The sequence below is a fragment of the Phalacrocorax carbo genome, chromosome 5 (genome assembly GCF_963921805.1).
Source record: "Phalacrocorax carbo chromosome 5, bPhaCar2.1, whole genome shotgun sequence".
Lineage (NCBI taxonomy): Eukaryota > Metazoa > Chordata > Aves > Suliformes > Phalacrocoracidae > Phalacrocorax > Phalacrocorax carbo.
The window spans coordinates 25,536,597-25,561,212 of NC_087517.1; the positions used below are offsets into that span (position 1 = coordinate 25,536,597).

General features: G+C 49.2%; 4 protein-coding genes across 6 annotated transcripts in view; all 4 read left to right on the forward strand.

Annotated features, from left to right (window-relative positions):
* Window positions 1–24,616, forward strand: part of MTX2 (metaxin 2) — a 131,903-nt gene that overhangs the window by 10,723 nt on the left and 96,564 nt on the right. The gene's annotated exons all lie outside the window — the stretch shown is intronic.
* Window positions 3,940–6,233, forward strand: HOXD11 (homeobox D11). Its single transcript, XM_009510424.2, has 2 exons — window positions 3,940–4,829; window positions 5,404–6,233. Exons 1-2 carry the CDS (start codon window positions 4,223–4,225, stop codon window positions 5,637–5,639), a joined length of 843 nt encoding a protein of 280 aa, XP_009508719.2. The 5' UTR covers window positions 3,940–4,222; the 3' UTR covers window positions 5,640–6,233.
* HOXD10 (homeobox D10) lies at window positions 13,456–20,133 on the forward strand. Of its 2 annotated transcripts, XR_010373014.1 has the most exons (4): window positions 13,456–14,259; window positions 15,722–17,066; window positions 18,574–18,631; window positions 20,109–20,133. XR_010373014.1 is itself a non-coding variant. In XM_009509950.2 (2 exons), exons 1-2 carry the CDS (start codon window positions 13,518–13,520, stop codon window positions 15,997–15,999), a joined length of 1,020 nt encoding a protein of 339 aa, XP_009508245.1. In that variant the 5' UTR covers window positions 13,456–13,517; the 3' UTR covers window positions 16,000–17,555. The 2 variants fall into 2 exon arrangements, 1 of the variants encoding a protein (XP_009508245.1); XM_009509950.2 differs by lacking the exons at window positions 18,574–18,631; window positions 20,109–20,133 and having other exon boundaries at window positions 15,722–17,555.
* HOXD9 (homeobox D9) lies at window positions 17,611–21,717 on the forward strand. 2 transcript variants are annotated; one of them, XM_064451675.1, is made up of 3 exons: window positions 17,611–18,631; window positions 20,109–20,729; window positions 21,139–21,717. In XM_064451675.1, the coding sequence occupies exons 1-3, from the start codon at window positions 18,628–18,630 to the stop codon at window positions 21,378–21,380; spliced, it is 867 nt and encodes a 288-aa protein (XP_064307745.1). In that variant the 5' UTR covers window positions 17,611–18,627; the 3' UTR covers window positions 21,381–21,717. The 2 variants fall into 2 exon arrangements, with proteins under 2 accessions (XP_064307745.1, XP_064307744.1); XM_064451674.1 differs by lacking the exon at window positions 17,611–18,631 and having other exon boundaries at window positions 19,823–20,729.

Here is a 24,616-nt window from a genome sequence, read left to right on the forward strand (position 1 = left end):
CCTCGCCACCTACAGCCAGAGGCACCACCCCTGGGTCCCTCCAAAACCTCGAGGCTTTCAGCCCCTGCGCTGGGCACTGGCGCATTGCGGACAATAAAAGTCTCTTCAGTCAGTGGCGTTTCCCTAATTAAAAAAACTAGAAGCAACCCCAATGATGTGAGACAGGAGAAAGGCAAAAACCAGATAAAGCCCCTTTTCTTATTCCCTCCTGGAATACTATTCAGCCGGCTGCAGTCCATGAGAAATGGACCCTTTATGCCGCCCTTCCCCATCCTAGCCCGCCCCAGTACAACCAGTCCCTTTATTACATGGGTGATGCGAAATCCGAAGAGGAACCTCGGGGGAAAAGATGAGAAAGGCGATATATTATTTAATAAACCTATCTGCTGCACGACAATGGCTTATTGTAAAGCTTCTAGTCTAAACCGCCCAGGAAACGGGAAAACACAGAGGAGGCAGGATCTAAAATGCGATGTGATGCAGAAGCACGCGTATCATGTATGTGTGTATGTGCCTGTACATGCATAGGTGCGCTCACTTCACCCGTGCCCGTTGCGTGTAACCATGTGTGCGCAGCCACAGACGTACATATTCGCGGGCGCACACTGCGCATAGACACACAGGCGGGAGAAAATGGTGCATGATTTCACGCGTGCCCATACTCCAGGTTTCAGCTGTTTCTCTGAAGCAGCTAAGGGCGACGACAGCCGCTCCGGGCGTGTGGGGAGGCACACACGCATGTGGCAGAGCTGCAGACACGGGGCGCGCCCTGCCTGGGCGGCTTTGCCGGCGCACACCCGCCTGAGCCGCCCCGTGGGCACATGTGTGCACACGCGTGTGCGGCACGGCGGGCGGGCATGCAGGAGATGCACCCGAGTGAGCTGGATGTACCCCACGCCCTCCGCCTGGATTATTTCGGGTATCCTTCCAGCTGTATTTCGCCCCCTGCCCCGGCTTTGTGGGTGCATGCGGTGCGGGGTGGAGCAGCGGGCACCCGCTCGCTGCGCCCACCCCCGCGTCCCCCCGCAGTATGCAGGCGACCATCCATCCCTTTATTTACTCCAACATAAACATCTTCGCATTCCGACCGCAGCCTAAACCTGATAAAACCCTTCCGAGGGGGCTCTTCATTCCTCCTCGTTTGATAAGGCTGCAAGCGCAACTCGGCTTGTTGGGAATGGCTCTGGATGCCTTTGTGCTTCCTAAAAGAGCATAAATAATTAAAGTTTGGCAGGGAGGAAAAGCTTTCTTGCAGAACTGTAGTGGCAATAAATGAAATGACTCAGAATCTCTTCTCCAGTCGGTTTTTACGAGAGCTGCCAGACAGTGTCTGTTCACGTTCTCCAGATACTAGGGGCGCCATAACAAAGTTAAGGTCAAGTTAGTGTCTTATCTTGGGTGGCACAAAAATACCGCATCTTCTCCAGCCGGACTGGGTACATTTTAAAACCCGAACGTTATGCAAGTCGCCTTAATTTCCACGGAGGGCTTTTGGAAATGTCACTTGGACCCGAATACTTGGTAATTCCAGGCAACGGTTGCAGATGTTTCAAGACGCCTAACGGTAAAGTATTCGCCTGACTGTCTACATGATGTGCATTTATGTGTCGATGATATTTAATCTGAGTAAGGCAAAAAAAAAAAACTCAACCAAAAAAAAAGGCGGGGGGGAAATATGTTGTGCTTAGGGCTGGGCTGGGAACCGACCCCAGGGTGAAAATGCTCTGGCAGGCGGGGACCCCCAGCTCTGCCTTATTCCAGCGAGGTCTCTGCTGCGATATTGGGCGCGCATTCCCCAAATTAGATCTCTTTTTAAGGGACTGATTCCTAAAAGGACTGTTTTCGTATTAACAAATCGTCGCCATGTCTTTGAACTTGAATTAGTTGAAAGCGGGTGGCTCCTGCACCAAAATTTAATTGATGCTCGGCTGGCTGCATCGAAAGGAAGGTGAATGATTCTGGCTGAGGCGTAATGAGTTGTTTGAACGGTAAAGAAAACGAAGGTTCCATAGGTTCCCAGAGCCATCTCTCCTGATGAGATAGGCGTTCAGAAACCTGGGACACAATGCAAACGGATCCCTGCCCTGCTTTGCTGCAAGCTCAGGGTGGTAAGTGACACAGGAGCCATTTTAACTGCGCAGGCATCATTTTTAGGAGGTTGTTCATGTGTTGCAGCAGAATGGAGAAGGCTCGAAAGTTACCGACAAAGGCAGGGAATGGTGGTTCTGTGCCTTGATTCCTAGTGGTACCTTGAGAGAGTCTATCTGCTGGGAGCAATGTGTGGCGTTTGAGGTGGTTTGCGAGCGAGCACCAAGGCAAAAAATACCACATTGTACAAAGAAAAAGAAAAAAAGGAAGAAGGCGGGGGGAGGGAAGGAGCGAGTTTCATCTTATCTGCCTGGCTTTGGTCTTTTGCTTTTCAGGAAGGGCAGGCTGGGCTGCGGTGTGGAAGCCCCTTGGGCAGCCCTCGCCTGCTCTGGGGGGCCGGGGGCTGCGGGAGGGGCCGTGCCGGTGGCGGCGGCGGGGCGGGGGTCAGGGTGCGGGGCACAGCCCGGGCTGCGGGGCTCACGCCCCCGGAGCCCCTCCGCAGCGCGGAACCGGGGGCGCGCAGATGGCGCCCGTGGCGGCGGGGCGCGCAGGCTGCGCCTGGCGGAGCCCCCCGCGGGCACCGTCGCCTCGCAGAGCCGAGGCCACCCCGGGCCTTCCCCCCACTTGCCCGCGGCGCTTCGGGGCCGGTTCCCTACCTGCCGGGCTCTCTGCTTGCTGTGGGACTCGGAGGCTGTCTTTATGGAGGTGATCTGGGGCCTGCCGCCCGGCCGGAGAGGCTGGGGCTTGCCTGGGTGGCAGGGGGCGACCCTGCTCGGCGTGGAGAGCTCGCCCAGATTTCGGGTTTATTTGGAGAGTGGCATGTGGCGGGGCTACTCTGGCTACGCTGTTCAGTGGCAGAAAAAGGCATTCCCATAGAGAGCTGGCAAACGTTTCTGGAATGAGGAATTGCTCGAGCATAGGGCTATTGCTGGCGCGTATTATTTATTCTTTTCTCTTTTCAGCCTTTGTGACCCGGTTTGTGCCCGTCTATGTAAAATCATATTTCGAGAAGGAAAAGAAAAATTAACAAAAATGAGCCCTCGAAGCCAGGGCAGCCGCGGGGCTGGCGGGTGTTGTGTGCGTCGCCCGCTCCCCAGCCTGCTTTTCCCTTCCAATGAAAATGAACATTTTGGTGGGAGTTGGAGGCAGGGGAACAGAGGTCACTTTGTGTGCTGCCCTGCTTCCCAAGGAAACCGTGCTTGGTGGACTTGTCTTCCTGCCCTAGCCCTTTGCTTTCCAGAGGAGCCCGAAAGTGTCCCCCTTGCATGAACCCGGCTGCTGTGGGATGCCCTGTTTGCCTGTTCCTCATCTTGGTCTCTCTCTGGCGCCCTTACACAAGCGCGCAGTGTTTGGGATCGTAAGCGAGGGAAGAGGAGCTGGTCGGGACTCGGGTTTTGAGTTTCGTGAGCGGTTTTGATGCCAGCTGCGGGTTGCTGGAGACGGGCGGGCAGATCCACGCGGACGCTGGAGCGCGTGGAGTGGACACGACTTGGCTTTCCTGAGTGAACCATCACCCGCTCATCATCCGCCCGAGCGGCGGCCAGCCAGCGCCGCTCTCTCTGACGAGGAACGAGCACGTTTCCCAGCCGAGGGCGCCCGGCCGGAGGCTCGCACCCCGCGCCCCGAGGGCTCCCCTCCCGGCGGGGGCTGCCCCCCGCCCCCCCCGCTGCCCCGCTGCCCGCGGAGGGCCGGGCGGGCCGGGGGCGATGCGGGCGGGGGGCTGCGCGCCGCGGGGCTGCGCGCCGGGCTCCGGCGGTGGGCAGGCGCCTGCCCGGGCGGCGCGGCCCCAGGTGATTATCCGCACCACCTACGTGTATCTCATCGCCTGGTGAAAGGATGAGGGGGGGAAAAAAGCGGCTCTACTCGCACAAACGCTGCGCTCGCCTCTCCGTGCAGGGAGGGCTCTTTGGAGAGATCTTAGGAGCCTTTCCGAGGGGCTGATATAGATATAAGGACATTTCTACATCGCGTCACGTGACATAATTACCACTAGAATCAATCAAGATGAATTGCACGTCAGCACACGGTGGGGATTTTTTCTTAGTTGATCCTGTCCAAACCCTCTTGTGCAATAGATGGATCTTGTTCAATGCATTGAAGCCTCCTGGTTGCTTGCAATCGCAAAAAGGAAGACATGACTGAGTTTGACGATTGCAGTCACGGCACATCCAATATGTATCTGCCAGGGTGCGCTTATTACGTCTCACCCTCAGATTTCTCGACGAAACCCTCTTTTTTGTCGCAATCGTCGTCCTGTCAAATGACTTTTCCTTATTCTTCTAATTTACCTCATGTCCAACCTGTGCGCGAAGTAGCATTCAGGGAATACGGATTAGAGCGCAGCAAATGGCAGTATAGGGGCAGTTATGCTCCTTATTACTCAGCTGAAGAGGTGATGCACAGAGACTTTCTGCAGCCTGCGAACAGGAGGACGGAAATGTTATTCAAAACGGACCCTGTCTGCGGCCACCACGGACCATCTCCCGCCGCCTCCAACTTCTACAGCTCGGTGGGGAGGAACGGCATCCTGCCGCAAGGCTTCGACCAGTTTTACGAGACAGCCCCCGGACCCCCGTACCAGCAGCACTCCGAGGGCGAGGGGGACGCGGACAAGGGCGACTTGAAAGCCCAGAACAGCACTTGCAGTAAAACACCTTCCAGCCAAGAGAAGAAAGTGACACCAGCAAACAGCGCCGATTCCCCTTCTGGTGAGGCTGTTGCAGAGAAGAGCAACAGTTCAGGTAGGTATCAGTAGTAAATTGGGGGCAAGACTACAAGGCCAACACTTTGTCAAGCCGCATTTTATGTGCAATTTTATAAGCATCCAAAGGATTTTATATATCCTATAAGATTTCCTTTACCGTTGTAAAGCGTGTTTACGATAGGAAACCAATTTAGGTGGGCTTAAGGTATTCTTGGAAGAGGATATTAATTGTTATTAAATTGTTGATTTGGCGGGGGGGAGACAGGGAGATTTCACAGGTAGTGCTCAGAGCTGCCTTCGGTTTCGAGCTTAAGATCTTCGTTTGTTTGGGGCGGGGGGGGGGGGAAGAGGAGTTTGAGAAACTTGGAATTTTTCCAGCCCATTTAAATATCTCTCTGAATTGCTCGAAGTGCTCTCTTTTAAGGAGAAGTTGGGAAATATTCTTTTTTTTCCCTAAGTCACCCAGAGAGTAAAAGCCCCAAGAATATTTTTTGCAACTGCTAGAGGGCTGCTTCCCAGGCAATGGGATATTGTCAAAGTCTGTGATCTCGTCCTGGCTGAGCTTGTTCGTAGCAGCTGCATAAATCAGTTTCTTCTCTCTTGAATTTCAGCAATTCCCCAGCGATCAAGGAAAAAGAGGTGTCCCTATACCAAATATCAGATAAGAGAACTGGAACGGGAGTTTTTCTTCAACGTGTACATAAACAAAGAGAAAAGACTGCAGTTGTCCAGAATGCTCAACCTCACTGACCGGCAAGTTAAAATCTGGTTCCAGAATCGAAGGATGAAAGAAAAGAAACTGAACAGAGATCGGCTCCAATATTTCACTGGGAATCCCTTGTTTTGAAGAAGAAAAAAAAGAGAGAGAAAGAAAAAGAAAGGGAAAAAATAAAAAAAAAGAGAGAGAGAGAGCAAGAGAAAAAGAAGAAAGAAGACAAACAAAGAATATCTCGGTCTCTCTGACCTGCTATCTGAATGCAAAAGTAAATTGGTTTACATGACACATCTACCCTGCGGAACTCAAAGTTTCATTTTCATGTGCAACTCCACATACTGAATGGCCACTGGAGATTTCGGGGCTTGGCGGAGCAGATTCCTGATAAGGGGAAACTAGGGTAAATCCAACTGTCCACTCTCAAGTGTTTCTCGCCAAAGGTGCTTTTTTTTCCTCTCGCACAGTACCAGCAATGGACCTGCAGTGTGTCTGGTAGTTTTCGCTTACAATTCATTGAGTTCGGGGGGGCTCTGTTGTTGCTTTTGAGCTAGGATAACACTTTCCTCCCTTTAAGTGAATGCGGTTTATTTAAGAGATGGTAAATGTACGTTCGCTATATATAAAATATATATATATATATGTTTCTATTGTCATCCAAAAGCATGGGCCACTGTCTTTTTCATGTGAATAAATGGTTTCTAGTAAAGTTAAGGTTATAACTTCCGTGCACTGTATGGATTTCCATCTCCGAAGGATCCTAGCACTTCCCGGGCTAGAGCCAAGTTCAGTTAAATTATACCGGGAGGACGCCTAGTCGGTTTATTTTAAACGCATTTTTAAAAATAATAGTTCAGATGTCTAACTCTCCCTTTGTAGGTATGTGCGACCTTTCCTGCTCGCTGTGAGGCAGAGCCAACATGGCTGTCTGCAGACCATCACTTCTGATGGTGCTCCTGCTACTGTAAACAACGAAAAGGCTCCCTTTTTTTCTTTTTCTTTTTTCTTTTCTTTTTTTTTTTTTTTTAAAAACTGTCCAGGCTCACAGTAAGCCCAGAATCCCCAACGCCAATGACTGTTTACTTGTTAGTGGAGGGTAAGGCAGAAAGACCGAGGGCTCGGAGCGAGTCAGGCAAGAGGGAGCTATAAACAATTGGCACTGGTGGACGGGGGTGGGGGGAAGACAAGGAAAAAAACTTTGGAGGCAGAGGGGTGGACCTCTTAAACGCCCCCCCCCCCCCCCCCGGCCGGGCGCGGGGAGCGCGGCGCTCGGCCCGGAGCGCAGCCCACGGCGGCGGGCCCTGCGCGGGGGCAGGCAGCCGGCCGAGGTCCCTCCGCGCCGCTCCGCGCCGCTTTATCTTGCGTGACCTGGCTGGGCTGTTTACAAAACCTTGAACTGTCTAGACAACACCATAAAACCCGAGGTTCTAAACAGCTTAATTGGGTTATATTATACACCTTCTGGTGGGTGAAAAAGAGATTTCCGCAATGTGCAATAAAGGCGAGGAGTGGGGAAAGAATTTGCCTTTTTTGAATAGGACGGAGCGGCTGTCCCTAAGCTCGCACGCAGGGAAGGCAAAAGTACCCAAATAAGTCAGGAAAAGCCCGAGAATTCAAAAAATAGAGAAATGGATGCGGAGGGAGGCATGACTAAAAAAAAAATTTTTTTAAACCCTTTAGCAAGAAAAACATAAGTGTATGCCTTTGAACTTCCAAAATGTCAAGGTCATCACCTTTAACCTTTCTGAATAATTAGGCGCCTTAAGGTTCCTCTGTTATTTTCAACCACCACCCACTCTTTCTCTCACCGTCTCCCTCCCTCCCTCTCTCACACACACGCACAACCACACACACACTTATCACCGCATAGCTGGCCATATTAGCAAATGCATCATAACGCAAAGAAAATCCCAGCTGGGTCGAGGTGAGCCTCTCCGCGGCGTGGCGAGGAGCGTGTCCCGCTTTGCTCCCCGCCGGCCGGCCACGGCCGGACCCCTGCTCCCCTTGCCCCTCTCTTCCGCGCCCCGGGAATTCGCCCCAAATCGCCTTTTTTTTAGCTTTAAAAAAAAAAAAAGGTTTTTCGCTTAAAAAAATGCGGGGGCTGTAGGAAATGCTTCGTAATTTAGGGAGAAAGATGATGTTTTTGTGTGTAGCTTTTCTGCAAACGTGCATTTCCCCACAAAGCCCATTATTAGAAATGCGCAAAGTGGCGGGGAATTTCTCAAAGGATTTAGCCTGACCTTATAGCAAAATTCTCGCGTCTCTCTCGAGCTTTAATCCACAGGGCGAGAGCGAGTCGTTTCATTTTCTGTTCCCTGCAGTGCTTTAACAGTCTATCTTAGCGGATTAATACGGCTTTAAAATGCTAAGACACCGCAAAAGAGAGCCGCGGAAACCGAAACACCCTAGCATTAATCTCGCATAAATGCTCCATTATAGCAGCTTTAGGTTTCTATTTAAAAAGAGAGGAAGAAACCCATGACTGAGAGCAAGTAGAGCTGAAGAGAAAGGCGCCGGGGCGGGAGGACATCGCCGGTGCTTGGCGGCCATCGGCCACAGGAGGGCGCGCCCGCGCCCCGCAATGCCCACGGCCGTCCTGCTGCTCCGCGCGGAGCTCCCCCAGTAATCATTCCACTGCTAATAAAATATCTAATATATAAGTAACGATAAGATTTCAGGGCCTTCCAAATGAGAAAATAAAGCATCAAAAAGATTTATTAAACAAATAACCCATAACCGTGACGTGCTGGAGAAATATGCCACTTTAAAAGATTTTTTTTTCGGGGGGTCGTAATCTTTTATAATGCATTCGAGCTTTAAAAAAAATCGCATAATTTTAAGAAAGAAAAAAAAACCCGCAGTGATATTCAGAATTCGTTCCCTAGAACGAAAATCTATTTACTTAAGGACAGTCTTAACGTCGATGGAAAAAAAGTAATATAAAAACCACTCGTTTCCACAGTTTATCTTCGTTTCTTATTCGAGGTTTTTCTTAAATAAACCTCTGGGTACAGAAAACATAATTTTAAGAACGTATTTTATTTAAAGGCGAGATTAACGTTAGATCCTGAGAGTGCTTGGGGTTTTTTTGGTTGGTTTGTTGGTTTTTTTTTTAAAAAAAAGAGAGACGGAGAGGCTAAAGCGAAAAGAAGATTTTTTAATATCCGAACATCACCTTGCCAAGGCATTGCTGAATGAAATCCCTCTCCTTAAGAGTACTATGGAGATCTATTAAAATGAAACTAGAGATTAGAAAATTAAAGCGAAGCTTATGAATTTCCTGGAAGCTCTCCAGTGACCGAGGATGTTCCGTTTTTCTGGTTTTCTGGGTTTTGTTTTTTTTTCCTCCAGTGCACACTTTTGGTCAGAATCTGAGGAAAGAAAGGGCTTTGCTGCTTTCTGCTTATTTGCAGAATCCATCGAAATCTATTTCACGTTGGCTGAGCCATATTCCGCGTTTTTTAAAGCCCCGTCTCTCGTGAAAGCATTTGTTGGCACGTTGTCTGCTGGGTTGTTGGGTTGTGTTTGGTTTGGGCGGTTTTTGTTTTTGTTGTGTTTGTTTTGTTTTGTTTTGTTTTTTAGAAGTTCATTGTTAAGAGTTTCCTAGAAATAGCCTTTCCGTCGGTAATAAAACGGCATTGTATAATCTGAAATGCTTGGGATCCCTGACGCCAAAGGTACTCTCGCAGGCGCAGCCGAAGCCCGGAGGAAAATCCCCTGGTCTCCCCTGGGTGGAGATACCCATTTCGAGAGGGAAACGTTTAGCGAAGTTTTTGTGTTTGTTTGTTTGTTTGTTTTCCTTGGCGTGAGAGTCCGCACCGACCCCAAACCCGTTAGGCTTCGCCCGAGGTGCTTTAGCCCCTGGCAGGGACGGTGAGGCCGATCCCAGCGAATGCGAAGGAGTGACGGGGGCCAGGAGGTGGTGTGGATTAAAAAAATATAAATAGACCGCAATATGGAAGCGCCGCTTTCTTCTTTTCTGAACCATCGTGTAAATGGATGGTTCTGTGCAGGTCCATAATATCTTCTCTTCTTTTTTTTTTTTTTTTCTTTTAAACCTCTTTTTCTGTTTTATTCCTTTAGGCAGAAAAGGCAGTAAGCTATTTCCAAATGTCTTTAGGGTTGTCCTTTAAGGAGTACGAAAAGGGCGTTTGCTTGTTTTCTCATTAAACTACAAACGCGGCAGGAATCTGCCGAAAGAGAAATGTGCAGCCCAAATAACCGAGGCTGAGGGCAGAATCGGCCACCAATCGGCACGCTAAAATCTCATCGTGCCAGATACCACACTTCTGTGTCCAGAGAAATATAGAAATACAATAGAGGAAGGGCTGAGGCTCCGGGCGAAGCTGGGAGTACAGTCAGTGCTACTGTGCGATCCCCACGCTCAGAAATAACACCTTGGAAGAAATGGTCAGCGTGCTATTTTGTTTATTTTATAAGCTTTCATATTTAGGAAAAGGCATAATGTCATCAGTATGTTCGGCCTTCCCCTCCCGCCCCCGCCTTCGGTCAAAAAAAATCCAGGGAATCTGAGTCCTCAGCCCAGACGCCGACTCTTTCTATGAAAATATGGCACATAGAAATCTGGGCAACGTGACAGTTGCATTATTAAAAGAAGAAAGGACACAATATCCTGGCCAATTTTTTTTTTCCTTAAATGAAAAGTATTCTTCAATCTCCCCACGATATAACAGCGTGGCATAAAATATGCAATCCGCGCGTTTAAAGACACCCCAAATAAAATGCTAAAATCGAGTAAATGAAAGGAATTTTACTAAAAGCTTCCTGGGTTCCAGCCTGTTTTTAAAATAAGCTATTTCTCGCAATACCTCAGTTACTGAAGGCATCTGCAAAAAATCTAGCCTCTTTCGTACCTCTCTCCCATCCCCCTCCCATAATGAGACACAAACACAGCAAATTGCAACTATGAGAATCCTCAGCACAGCCGGGGGGGGGGGGGGGGGGGGGGAAGGAGAATAATCATATCACCAGTAATAAGGTTTAGGAAGATAAGGCAGTGAAAATTAAGACCCGCTGCCACGTCTGGTAACCTCAAGTTTTTAGCTCTGACATTTGCTAGAGGAGAAAACTGTAATGTTCACCTATGCTTTATTACAAACAGTAATTTACATCTGCATGGACCCATCGGTGGGGGTGGGTTTTCTTTTTTTTTTTTTCTTCCCTCCCTCGTTCGGAAAAATATGGGGCTCTGAGAGCAAAACCTTTCTATTAATGTAGATTGTATATCTCATTTATTGCACAATATTGATTTATTTATTAATGTTAATTACTTGATTCCATTTTAATATGATTTAAAACAGGAGTGACATTAAATGCCCAGAGCCTAAGTCCCCAGTTCCCCGGTGGCTCTCGCATGTTTATTCAACTTCTATTTACATCAAACTTAAACTTTCCTCCTGTTCATTTTCAATAAAAAAATTGCTGCCCGTTTTAAAAAACCCGCGTGATTTATCGTGAGCGAAGGGTCTTACGGAGCTAGTTGCCAGTCCTGACTACGATATTTAAGTCATTATCATCACAGCTATCATCTGAGTTTCCGCTTAGTGACATGCAAGAAATTAATATTTGCAATTTAAAAAATCAAAGAGCCCTCATGTCTAATAAGGAGCCAAGGAGTGAGCTTCCCTAGCACCGGCCAGGCTGGCGTGGAAAGCAGCTCAGCGTTCTCTTATTGTTTTAACTTTGCTGTTGGGCGAAAGCTGCTGCAAACCTCTGGGCTAAGACTTCAGATGGGATATTTCTGGGATCCCCTTTTCTTAAAGTGTAAATAAAGATTATGAAAGGGCCATTTGATGGGCATAAAATTCCTGATTAGATGTCACAGTCAAGCCTTAAACTGCGTCAAGGAAAATAGTATTTTGCTGCTTTAAACGCCGTGGGTTGTCCGGGCTGTTGTTGAAGAAGAGGAAATTGCTAGAAAGCGAGGGGGGGATGCGGCGCTCGGAGGGAGCGTCGTGGGCTCCGCCGCAGCTCCTCTCCCGGCACAGGCAAATCTTAGCAATGGCTCTGATCGTGATCTTAAATAGACATCGCAGGGAAGCGCCCGCTTCTCCCCTCAGCCCTCGGTGGCGGCGAAGCGTGCCCGGGGAGGGCAGGGGGCTGCGCCGGGCGCGGGGGATGCTGCGGGAAGACCTTGAAAGCAGCGAATATTGCGAAGGTAATATTTAAACTCTCCGGCAAGGCAGAAGCTGGAGGCTGCAGCCATAAAAGACACTGGCTCTTAACCTGACAATGATGTTGTATTTGAACAGCTGCGATAAGGTTTTAAAAGGTCTGTCTCATTGCCACAGCGAAATTTTAAACAGGGTTATTGTTTCCAGCGGTGTAAAGCGCACGCTAAAGTGCAACACATCCCCACGCTAGGGAACAGGGGAAAATTCAGATCCACGCTGGTGGACACGGCACGATTTCATCCGTGCCGAAGGCGCATTTACATTTTTAAAAATCCTTTCACGCTCTGCCCGCTCCTGGGGAGCTGAAAGGGTGTTTTGGTGGTAGAAAGGCCCAAAATAAACAGGCGGATGAACCTGAAACAAAAATTATCAACAAGTTCACTTTGTCTGGATGAGGGTCCTTGACAGCATTAGTCCCAGATAAAAAATAGTCCAGTTTGAGGACAGTTTACACACACACAGACACAAAAGAAAATTAAAAAAAAAAGCGAGAGAGAGAGAAGAAAAAGAGAAAGAAAAGCAAAGGAAAAAGAGAAATAGCCAGTTTGTACCGTCACTATCTAAAATGTCATAGCTGCGGGTGTAAATATGGGTACAAAGTGGGGGGAAAAACAGTAAAACATGTTTAAAATGTTGGGACGGAAAAATCTGGTTTGCCATGTAGACAGTTACTCTTGCCTTGGGTTTGTTGTTGGTGTTTTGTTGTTTTTTTTTAAATAATACAGATGCATTTGTCATTCTCTTAAAAAGAGAAAAAAAGAAGGAAAGGAAAGAAAAAGAAAAAGTTGCTGGAAGAGTTGCAGTGAGGATATGAGTTTCTGTACGTTTTTTTAATGAGCAATACTACAGAAGGAGAAATAATCTTTATGATGCTTTCAGTTTCCAGGGCAAGTGAAAACCCCACTTTTTTTTTCCCAGGCGGTCGGGAGAGAGGATTGTAAAATAATTTTAGGAATGTAGCCTGCCTATAAAACTCGAGTTATGACAAAATCTAGCTTTTAATATTTGACGATGTGTGTTAAAACAAAAATTGACCTTCTCGGTGAGCAGCGAGGAAAAAAATCAATGGTATAATTTTCAATAATTCATAACGCGAACGCCATTATGCTAACTCTTAACTATTAATCTTATCCGTTACAAAGTCTCGATTGATTTGTTAATAAAATATCTTCCCGTGCGCGGCAACAGAGGGTATAACTCTTGAAAAAGCTTCAGAAGCAAGAAAATTACCAAGTAGCCCAAGAATGCAGATGAGGCTGGTATCGATCGCCCCTGATTCTCCCTAATACGCATTAATAAATCCCGCAACCTTTTGTCCCCGCACTTGTCAGGAGCGGGGCTTTTACAGGAGCCATCGCGGGCGGGCGCGGTGTTCCGCCGGCCCGGGGGGCTGGGGGGCTGGGGGGTTCCGCGCCCGCGGAGGCTCCGCGGCGCGGTGCGGAGTGGGGGTGGGGGGGTGGGGGGGCGCGGGGGGGCGCGGGGCGGCGGGGCCCGGCGCGGCTGCCGCAGCGCGGCGGGGCGGTGCGGGGCGGCGGGGCCGGCGGCGGCGGCGGCGGCGGCGTGGTGGGCGCGGCGCGGCGCGGTGCGGTGCGGTGCCGGCGCGGCGGCCTAGGGGTCGCTGTTGACCGCGGCGGGGCGCGGCGGGGCGGCGCGGCGGGGCGCGTCAGCGGCGGGGCGGCGGGGCGCGGGGCGGCGGGCGCTGCCATTGGCCCGCCTGTCATGTGGTCGCGCGGAGGCATCCGCAATTACACGGGAATGTTTTCCTAGAGATGTCAGCCTACAAAGGACACAATCTCTCTTCCTCAAATTCCGCCCCAAAATGTCCTTTCCCAACAGCTCTCCTGCCGCTAATACTTTTTTAGTAGATTCTCTCATCAGTGCGTGCAGGAGTGACAGTTTCTACTCCAACAGCGCCAGCATGTATATGCCACCTAGCACAGACATTGGGACGTATGGGATGCAAACCTGTGGACTCCTTCCGTCTCTGGCTAAAAGAGAAGTTAATCACCAAAATATGGGTATGAATGTACATCCTTATATACCTCAAGTAGACACTTGGACAGACCCGAACAGATCTTGTCGAATAGAGCAACCTGTTACACAGCAGGTCCCCACTTGTTCCTTCACTACAAATATTAAAGAAGAAAGCAATTGCTGCATGTATTCCGATAAGAGATCCAAACTCATTTCTGCAGACGTCCCTTCCTACCAGAGGCTGGTGTCTGAATCATGCCCCATTGAGAACCCCGAGGTTCCCGTCCCAGGATATTTTAGACTGAGCCAGACCTACGCCACTGGGAAAACCCAAGAGTACAATAATAGCCCTGAAACGAGTTCAACTGTAATGTTACAGTTAAACCCTCGCGGCAGCTCCAAACCGCAGATATCTGCTCAACTTCAGCTGGAAAAGAAAATGAATGAAAACCCGAACAACCAAGACAGCACCGCTAAAGTCTCTCAAGTGGAAAGTCCCGAGCCCAAGTCCACGTTGCAAGACGAGCGGAGCTGCCTGCCTGAAGGCTCCGTGTCCAGCCCAGAAGTCCAGGAGAAGGAGAGTAAAGGTCTGTATTACCGAGTTTAAGCCGTGCCGTGGTGTAACTCCAACACGCCAGCACCATAAAGCACGCTCGAATATACTAACGAGCATCACAGCCATCACATTTAATACTAAGGAGTATCGGGCTGCAGGTGCTGTATCTGAAGATTTTGGCAGGCAAAAATGCTACACAAAAGGGTACAAAGGTTTTCCGTAGAGATCTGCCTCTCTCGTGCATGCAGACCGCCTCCGTGATGCGGGGAATATAGCCGTGCACTCCCTAATGCGCTGCAGCAGCCGAAAGCAGCCCCATACCTCTAAAAAAGCAGGTCTGGAGGTTGTAAAATACGACCAGCTCAACTTTTCTCCCGTAATATTTTGCTGATTTGTTTTAATTGTGTTTTGTTGTTTTTTGGGTTTGGTTTGTTGTTTTTTTTTTTCCCCCCACTGAGCCTTACTGCGGTTTGATTGCATTTAAAGTTAATTACGATCCTATTAAAAAAGGTGAGGAATAGGTGCTACCAGGCTGGGTAAAGTTGGAAACAAATGCACAATGAAAGCAGCAGCCCGCTATCTGCCTGCTCCAAAGGTGGAATATTTCAATGTGGTGCTTTAGATAACCTTGGCTTGCGCTCCAAAAGTGCAACAGTATTTTGAAATGCGTTTGAAAGCTAAAGGTGGTGGTAATCTGATTTTATTTTCCCATTAAAAGTGCACTAAAGCCTTCCTTTCGAACGGCGTGTGTCGAAGAATCCCAAAACGGGAAATTTGCTCCTATCAAAATGTACTTTGCAACCTCTAGGTCGATTTTGACCCTACGTGTGCTTGGAGATTCTTTTTATCTGAATTATATTTAATAGCCCAGGTCTAGGCTGATGTGGGGCGGATTCCTTTCTGGCGGGGGAAAAAAATTCTAAAAGGAAAATTAAAAAAAAAAAACACCAAACAACCGAGTCAGAGGGTGACAATTTCTTGTTTATTCTTTTGGCTGGGAAAACGTCTATGTCTGCTCCTAGGTGTGCTGGTGTAATTCAGCTGAGAGCTGGGGCTGGGGGGGGGGGCGGGAAGCTGCTTCAAAATACAGTGCGAGGGTATTTTGTAATTGGGGTATTTTCGTAGCGAGTGTCATGGGAGCCCGAGGCGGCCATGGCGAGGCTAGACCCGTTCAAATGTGGCCATAGGGCTGATGGCAGGTTAAATATTGTTGAAATGCTAAACACCAGCTGAAAACTTGAGAGCCCCTTTCTGGAAGGGGTAGGAGAGCGGGGCGGCCGCAAGGCAGGGTGCCCTGCGGTGGGGACGGGCGAGCCCAGCCTGGCAGCAGGTCTCCCCTCTCTGCCCACACCTCGCCCGAGCTGTGTTTAATGCCCACAGCCACCATATCTGCCAGACACTGCAGAGGAGGGGTCATGGCCAAGGGTACACTCTAACAGCCTGAGGTATTTTTGATTTTTCTTCTTCTTCTTCTTCTTCTTTGATTTTGATAGAGGAAATCAAGTCTGATACTCCAACAAGCAATTGGCTAACTGCAAAGAGTGGCAGAAAGAAGAGGTGTCCTTATACTAAACACCAAACACTGGAATTAGAGAAAGAGTTCTTATTCAATATGTATCTCACTCGAGAGCGCCGTCTAGAGATCAGTAAGAGCGTAAACCTCACTGACAGGCAGGTCAAGATTTGGTTTCAAAACCGCAGAATGAAGCTCAAGAAGATGAGCAGGGAGAACCGAATCCGGGAACTGACCGCTAATCTGACCTTCTCTTAAACCCTAACCCCGGGGGGGGCACCAGTGAGGAATGGGCACAGCACCGCCACTTGCTAAAGGCAGGAGAGACTCTGGCAAAACCCGGCATTTTCCAGTTTTGTTTTGGTTTTTTTTTTCTTTTTTTTTTTTTTTTTTCTGATAGAATGTGACTCTTCGTCCTTCTTTTAGCGCTGCAAGTGACTATGTATTACTATGATGAGTATATATAAAACCTAGCACGTGTAATTTATTTTTGTTCTCATCGTAATGCAGGGTAACTATTATTGAATATTATCATTTGGTCTTAACTTATTGGAACTGTCGAACGTCCAAGCAATGTGACTTTTTCATGTTTTTACTAACAAAATGGTATTTATGTGGGGCTGTTACACGGGCCATAACCTTTTGAGTACATTCAATACTTTAAGAAAAAAAGGGGGGGGGAGCTTTGGGGGCGGGGGGAAAGAGAAGCACATTATAATGTAACTATCTTCGCAAATGAACTTAGAGATTGTCCTTCGTAAAATGGAATATTTCCTTCTCCTCCATTGTAGACATTTCCTTGTGGTGCATATGTGGAATAGTAGTCGTTCAGCAGCAATATGTCCTCCTTGTGCATGTTCTGTTCGCATGTATAATGCAATAAACTCTGTAAACTACTGCGGTTCCTTTGGTTTTCTACAAATGTTTAAAGTACGGATGCAGGTTGGTCTCCTGATCTTTCTCTATCAGCAGCTTTTCGGACTGATGTACCTTCTTTGCCATTTTCTCGTCTTTGTGTGTGTCTGCCTGGTTTTCTTTCTCTCTTTTTCATCCTCTTCTTTTTTTTTTTTTCCCCTCTCCTTTCCTTATTTCAGGGGTGGGGTGGAGACTGGGCGGGAAATGATGTAAACCTAATTCATTTATAATTGTGCCTGTAAACAAACGATTAATTGATAAAATGTTGTGTGATGTTCACAGTCTGACAAACTGAATGCAGGGAAAAAAAAAAAAAAGCGAGAAAGGGGGAAAAACCCCAAACGTCAAGAAAAAAGTAGTAAAATATTATGACCTAAACTGGACATCCTCATCCAATCAACTCATAAATGGTAAGTGATAAAAAATCTTTCTACTACAAGCTGTCAGCAATATGTGTGTCGTTTTATTTGACGTTCATATGTTGATTTTAAAAATATCAGTCACTGCGTGCTTACAATGTGTAGACTTTGATTTCGTGCCTTTACTCGATTAAAAAACCCCGTCATACCAAATGCAAAGCTGAATGTGAGTAAATGTTAAGGATTTCGGTTCTTGGTCAGCTCAAGAGCTTTCAGAAGATGGTGGATGGGAAAATATTCCCTCAAACATCTGGCAGGGTTGGCTTTTTTGAGCAGAAACGCTCCCAAGCGTGCTTGCAGAAGTACACCAGCCTCTTCAGTCCTACTTTTGTCACCCTGCACCCTTTCTGTTTGCTCAGAGATCGTTTTATTTCGCGTAATTCCATTTTAGTAGCGCACATCCAGATAATGAAGTTCACGACTCTTAACCCTTTCTGTACATAGCTGAAAAATATTACTAGCAGAGCTCGGCGCTGGAAGATGAGGAAGGGCGTGTGTGAGTGAGAGCGGGTGAGTGCCTGTGTGAGCAGAAATACTAAGCAGAACTGCAAATGGCTTGCAAATGAACATGACTCCAAACTGAAGTGCAAATACTTGGGCATACTTTCACCTTCAAACAGTACTGGAAAAATAGGGTGGCTACTGTTTGCGCTGGGAAACCAGCTTGCTCGCAATCAACGCCCATTCCTCCCCTAAGCAGTTTCTAAATGGAGAAATTAAATGCAAGATAGTGCCAATGTTGTCTGACTTGGTGACTCTGATACTGCTCATATTACAGCTAGCGGCCTTGTATTTTGCTCTCTGGACGCGATATTTAATTTAAGCCAATACTTTCTCATGGACACGTTTACTCGTAGGGCAGGGGTATATTTTCCTCAAACCAAAACATCACCATTTTGAAGCTGCGGGAGCCGCAAGCATGTAGGTGTTTTGTGCTTGCTCTCGTTTCGAAAACAAACAACAAACCGGTGCTCAAAAAAACCCCCTCTCTTTAAATATTGCATATATTTGAACCCTCTTTTCTTTTCCTTTGAAGATACTCTCTACATCACCAAAGGAGTTTCAGCAGTGGGAAGTAATTAGCTGGCTCCATACCAAGTGTTTAACGTATATAAAAAAAGGAGGCTCTCTCTAATCTGCCTGCTTTATCCATTTATATCTGTGTGAAGCAAGGGGCCATTCCTTGCCATACCATAAACCCTGCTTCTAGAGAGAAATATAAGAGAAGTATGAAAACGCAAAGGAAAATACTAAAGCGAGATGACAAAAAACCCCACCCCACTTAAAAAAAAAAAAAAAAAAGAAAAAGGAAAGAAAAAAAGAGAGAAGAAAAAAGGAAGAAAACAAGCTAAGAGAGTAATAAATCATTAAATAAACAGGAATTTCAGTCCCTTCCTCATACCGGCCCGCGAGTAGGAAGTGTTTTCTCAGTGCTGTTGTTTGTGCCCTCGGCGGGCTGTGCTGCGGGCTCTCCACTAACTCTGTGCGTTTCCTCCAGATCCCGACACAGCCGCCGTCCCTCGGTCGGGAGAGCAGGCATGGGCAGACGACCATGGGTAATCCAGTTTTCACTACTAACCGGGCACCCTTTCGCTCGGGGAAGGATAACCGGGCTGGGCCGGGGAGGGAGCCGAGGGAAGGGAGGGAAAAGAAAGCAAAGCGGGCTAAAATCTCACGTAGGCATTGAACGTGGCCAGCACGGCCCGGCTTGGCTCCCCCTGAACTAGGAGCCTGCCTGCTGCCCTCCTCCTGCCCTCCTGCCTGCCCTCTTGCCCGCCCGCTGCCTGCGCGCTGCCTGCGCGGCCCCTGCCCGCGGCCGCGGCGCTGCCCCTGCCGAGCCAGGCAGCCTCCTCCGGGCAGCGTTTGCCCGCGTCCCCTCCCGGGCCGCGCTGGGCACCATAAGGGGGGCTGTGTTGGAGCTGTGTAGCCCCAAAGTCTCTCAGATACAGAAGCATGTGTTCAGCCACACGTCAGTTGTGCTCGGAGACACAGGCTTTGCTGTTTCCATCCGTCCATTTTATTAGGGACACATTAATCTATAATCAAATACACCTCATAAAATTTTTATTGAAAGGCATAAAATCATTACAGAGGTCTTCCACCTGTTTTAAAACAACACAATGGGCATCTCTTTTAAAAAGTGTGTCCTTTCCATGGAAACTTTCTGTCCGGGGGGGGGGGGGAGGGGAGAGGATAATAATACCCGCACATGCTCTGAAATATGGAAGTACCGCAATGTGCTTTTACTGTAACATTTTCCTGTTTTATGAGAAGTCGTTACAGTCCCAGCTTGCGATGGTTTGTTTTTACAGGCAAGAATCCCCCTTTCCCAGCGGGTTTCCTCAGCAGCTTGGAGTGTGATTAGCAAGCCAAGGCTGTTGGATTTATTTAAACACCCTGCCTCTCATTGATTAAGAAATGAATGGCAGAAATCACTCAAAGGAGGTGAAGAAATAGTCCGCGCCCGCCGCGGCCGTGGGCTGCCAGCGCGGCCACGCCCGCCGCGCCCGGGGCAGGCAGGGCGGGCAGGGCAGGCAGGGCAGGCGGGCAGGGCGGGCAGGGCAGGCGGGCAGGCGGGCAGGCAGGGCGGGCAGGGCAGGCGGGCAGGCGGGCGGGCGGGCAAGGCAGACAGGCAGGCAGGCGGGCAGCGAAGGCGGGCAGGGCGGGCGGGCAGGGCGGGCAGGGCGGGCAGAGCGGGCAAGCAGGGCAGGCAGGGCGGGCAGGGCGGGCAGGGCGGGCGGTCCGGGCGCGCAGCCGGCGCGGCGCGCTGCGCGGGGCCGTTGTTGATGATGATTTTTTTTTTTAATCACAGCAGCCCCAGTTTAGCGGATTGATTTACTCGCAGTATTGGTAAATATGATCACGTGGGCTCCGCAACCAATGGTTGAGGGTTGCAGTCTGCAAAATACTACGATTGTTCTCCGGGAGGGTATCATATACAGTTAACAGTGTAACCTTTTATATGACTAAGAGGGGAGCCTAAAATGTCGTCTAGTGGCACCATAAGTAACTATTATGTCGATTCTCTCATAGGCCATGAAAGCGAAGAAGTTTACGGGAGTAGATTCGTCCAGGGAGGTCACAGTGCGACCTCCAGGCCATCAGGTGTTGCAGAGAGTTCAGATTTTTCCTCCTGTAGCTTTGCACCAAAATCCACCGTGTTCTCCACCTCCTGGTCCACGGTTCACCCTCAGCCGTCTGCGGCAATGACCGGGATCTACCACCCCTACATGCATCAGCCCCACTTAGGGGCAGCCGACGCCGGCCGCTACGTGCGCTCCTGGATTGAGCCCTTCCCGGGCTTCCCGGGCGGCGGCGGCGGCGGTGGCGGCGGCGGCGGCGGCGGCAGCGGCGGCTCCGCGTCCAGCTCCGGCTCCTCCAACGGGCGCCACTACGGGATAAAGCCGGAGACGGGAGCAGCCGCCTCCTCGTCTTCCTCCTCCTCCTCCTCCTCCTCCTCCTCCAAAAGGACTGAGTGCTCCTCGTCCCGGGAGTCCCAGGGGATCGGTGTGCCCGAGTACACGTGCAGCTCCTTCCTCCAGGAGCCCCGGGAGAAGGCGGCTGCCGGCAGCTCCAAGGACCCCGCCGTCTGCAGCCACAACCCCAGCCCGAGCAGCGATCTGAAGGAGGAGAAACAGCAGCAACTTGACCCAAGTAAGTAAAAAAAAAATAAAGAAAAGGGGGGGTGGGGGGGAGAGGGAGAGAAGCAGAGAGAGAGAGAAAGAAAGAAAGAAGGAGAGAAAGAAAGAAAGAAAGAAATTGCCCCTTTGATTTATTGCTGAAACCTGTAAGGCTCGAATGTGCAAAACTGATAGTTTTACTAACCTATAAAAACGTCTAGACGCCTACCCCAGCGCAAGCAGCAGCAAGCACCCATAAAAGACTCCACATAACCACCTACCATCAAGACATCATTTGTACAGTAAACAGACTGGGGCACTAAGGCTTTTATGATAATTCCTCCAAAGTTGTGAAAACAGTCCATCCTTCGTTAAATTAATTTAACGACCTTTCTCTCCCCCCCCCACCCCCGCCCCCCGTTCCCTATATACCTCCCTTACAGATAACCCTGCAGCAAACTGGATCCACGCTCGTTCAACGAGGAAAAAGCGTTGTCCCTACACAAAGTATCAAACTCTGGAACTGGAAAAGGAATTTCTCTTTAACATGTACCTCACCCGAGACCGCCGTTACGAAGTAGCTAGGATTTTAAATCTCACAGAGAGACAGGTCAAAATCTGGTTTCAGAACAGAAGAATGAAAATGAAAAAGATGAACAAGGAGAAAGGCAATAAAGGAGACTAACGCTGGGGTAGAAACGCAGTTGGGGAATATTGCTTTAGGTTTGAGTTTGGGGCTCTGGGGTTTTGTTTTGGGTTTGGGTTTTTGGGGTGGTTTTTGTTGGTGGGTAGTTTACTTTTTTTTCTGGTTTGCTTTTATTCTTCCCTTGGCCCTTCAGCCCCCACTACGTTTCTCCTCCTTCTCCCGTGCCCCCCCACCCCAGGATCAATCTGGTCTTTTTTTTTTTTTTTTTTTTTTTTAGATAGAAGTGAAACGTGGTCTATGTCAGGTATTTTGGGAAATTTTGTCTTGCTCGCCAACGTGTTTTGCAGAGTCGCTTCACCCACCCCCACCCCCCTCCTTCCCAGACCGTTTGGTTGATGGTATTGTGAGTGCACGTTAGCTTTGGGAACTCTATCTGATGTTAAATGTTTGACATGTTTCTTAAAAGTGATGTAGTCTAGGTAGTTACTTTGCAAAAATAAAGGTAAGGAAATTAATTATATTTACGATAATAAAATACGTATTAAATTACAGCCGCTTAAATCAATGGGGGTGCTGTGTTGTCCACGAAGAGGAAACCTACCCAAAACCTCTGCTTTCTAGGTCTGAATTTCGCTCCTTCGCAATAGATGCCACAGCCAGGCCACGAGCTATTCCCCCCTTTAGTGCACTATTAGGAGGTTGTCTCACCCTTGAAGCCGTTCGCAATAGGCCTAACGTCCCCCGGTCCCCCGGCTAGCTGCCGTCCCTGCCCCCGGTAACTGTTGTATTAATTAACCACCCCGTGTGTCGAACCACGGACCTGTTGTAATTGTTGTCAGTTATTACACAATAAAGTCTGCCGTGACCGAACGACAGCTCTGCGGTGAGAGGAGAAATCTGTGCGCCCCTCGCGATGCCCTCCGCGCCTCCGACCGCACCGCGCAGCCCCCGCGCAGCCCGCCGCGGGCCGACGGAAGAGCCCGGCCGCGCTGCCGGGCTGGCAGCACCTCTGGCAGCCGCAAAGGCCGGAGGAAAATCACTTCCCCCTTCCCCCCCTCCCCACACCCCCCCCCTCGCCTAGCAGACGGTTTGCTCTTGGAGGTCAGCGGCGGAGAGGCCGGCCTCGGCCCTGCCGCGTAGGTGCGCGGCTGCCGCGCTGCTCCCCAGCGCCGTGGGTACGCGGGGTCTTTGCAACATCAGCCGTCTCTTGGGATCATTTAGGAAATACTTCCGCACCGGTCCTCTAGAGCCAGTGAAACAAAATGATGTCTATTCTCTTAAACATATTTCCGCCCGCCCCCCCCCCCACCCGTTTTTAACTCCGCGCTCTTTAATCTGCACGTTGGGAAGCTCGGGGGGGACACGGCTGCTTCCAAACGTTCAGCTTTGCTGGCGAGAGCTCGTTTAGTGACGCGTCTCATGCCTTCTGCATTTATAAACACACATGACTTTATCAAGATAATTGAGATGAAGTTCATTGTAAAAAAGGCTTTGTTTAAAGAGCAACCATTAAAATGAAGGACCCGTAAATATTTACGAGCAGTTCGGTTAATTCAAGATTAAGGGGAGAGCTGACAGACCTGGTGTTTAATGTTTTTTACCTCTATTTAAAAAAAAAAGGCGAAGGCATGCAGTGCCAGGAAAAGGTGTTGCATTGCTTCCCATCCATTGTCGAGAAGATACCTATAATTCTTTTAAAACAGGAAGAACCGTGGTATAATAAAACCATTGAGATGGCTAGACGTCTGGACCTAATGAGTTTACGATATGCTATGGCGCTTTTCTTTGAAACCACCTTATTTTGATGTTTGTGTTTGTTAGAGGGAGAAAAAAAAGCTCAAAAAATGCAGACAAACTAGGTCTTAAAATCTTGGACTATAAATTTCAGTATGTCAGCGTTGGGCCAAGGCAACAGACTCGAAAAAGACCTGAAGGTCACGAAACTGAGAGATTTTACAAAGTCCACTGATTTGTTGAAATGTATTTTATTGGGTATTCTACTGCCACGAGCCCTAGGATGTTAGCCTCCATATTTTGGAAATAATTATGGAGGGGGCTGATCTATAACTAACAACATGTAAACAATATTCTTGCCACACAACGCTGTTGTTATGTTGATTCTAGCTGAGGCCCTGGTAAGAAATTGCCACCAAGACCACACCATCTCTTTTTAATATTTCATCTCAGACAGACAGACAAATTTTACCCAGTATATTTCCTTTCTCTTCCCCCCCCGCCCCGTTTACCTATTCCTGTGTAATATTCCGTGCGTTTATTTCAAAGCGGCAGAAAGAAAACTGAAAGTCTCGATCGGCGAAACGCAGTTCTTCCATGGATATTACTTTTAGTGTCAAACTGAACAATAATTTAATTCCTACCCTTTGGTTGTGTCAATATATGGTTGTACATATGCACAGTCGCGTGCAGACGCACACGCATTATATCGAATAATTCACAGGCTTGTGTGATGAAGGGGGGGTGGTGGTGGTGGGTGAACAAAGATTCATCTTTACTTTCGTTTACATAAATCAATCCACAAATACATAAATGCACGGGCAAATAAAATAACATGTTCAAGACAAAAACGTATAACCCTGAAACTACCACACATGGAGAATTCGTGGTGTAATATGTGGGGGAACATGATCGAAAACGCGATAGCAGCCGTCTTCAAAGCTCAGGCATCTTTCCTGGCTGCCATGTGTAAACGAGGCGCTTACTTAGTATGTAGTTAATTATAGCACTTGGAGGGGGGGGAAGGAGGGTCACCCAAATGTGCTAAGAAAATGGCACTGTAAACTCCGACCAACCCCAAAAAAAAATTTTAAAAAAGAAAAGGGAAGTAAACCGCCTCAAAAACAGAAGGCAGAGGAAGAGCCGGTCATCACCGAGCGCCCCGCTGGAGGAGCTTAGAGCTGCCCGGGTGCCCCGCGGTGGCACCGGGGCCTTGCGGAGAAGTTTGGGTTTCTGGCAGGATCGCCGGCCAGCGGCGGGGCCAGGAGAGCCGCGGGCAGCGCGGGCAGCGCGGGCAGCGCGGGGGGGGGGCAGCGCTGCCTGCCGCCGCCGCCGCGGGCCGCCAGAGGGCGCCCGCGCTCCACCCTAGCACTGCCGCCGCGCCCCGCTCCCCGCGCAGCGCTGCGCGCCCCGCGCACCGGCCGCCGGCCGGGGGGGGCCGCGGTCCCGCTGCCGGAACCGCAGGCCCGCGCGGGTGGCGGTGCCGGCCCGCGGGACTGGCACCCTGGCGGGATGAGCCTGCAGAGGGGCGGGGGAGCCCC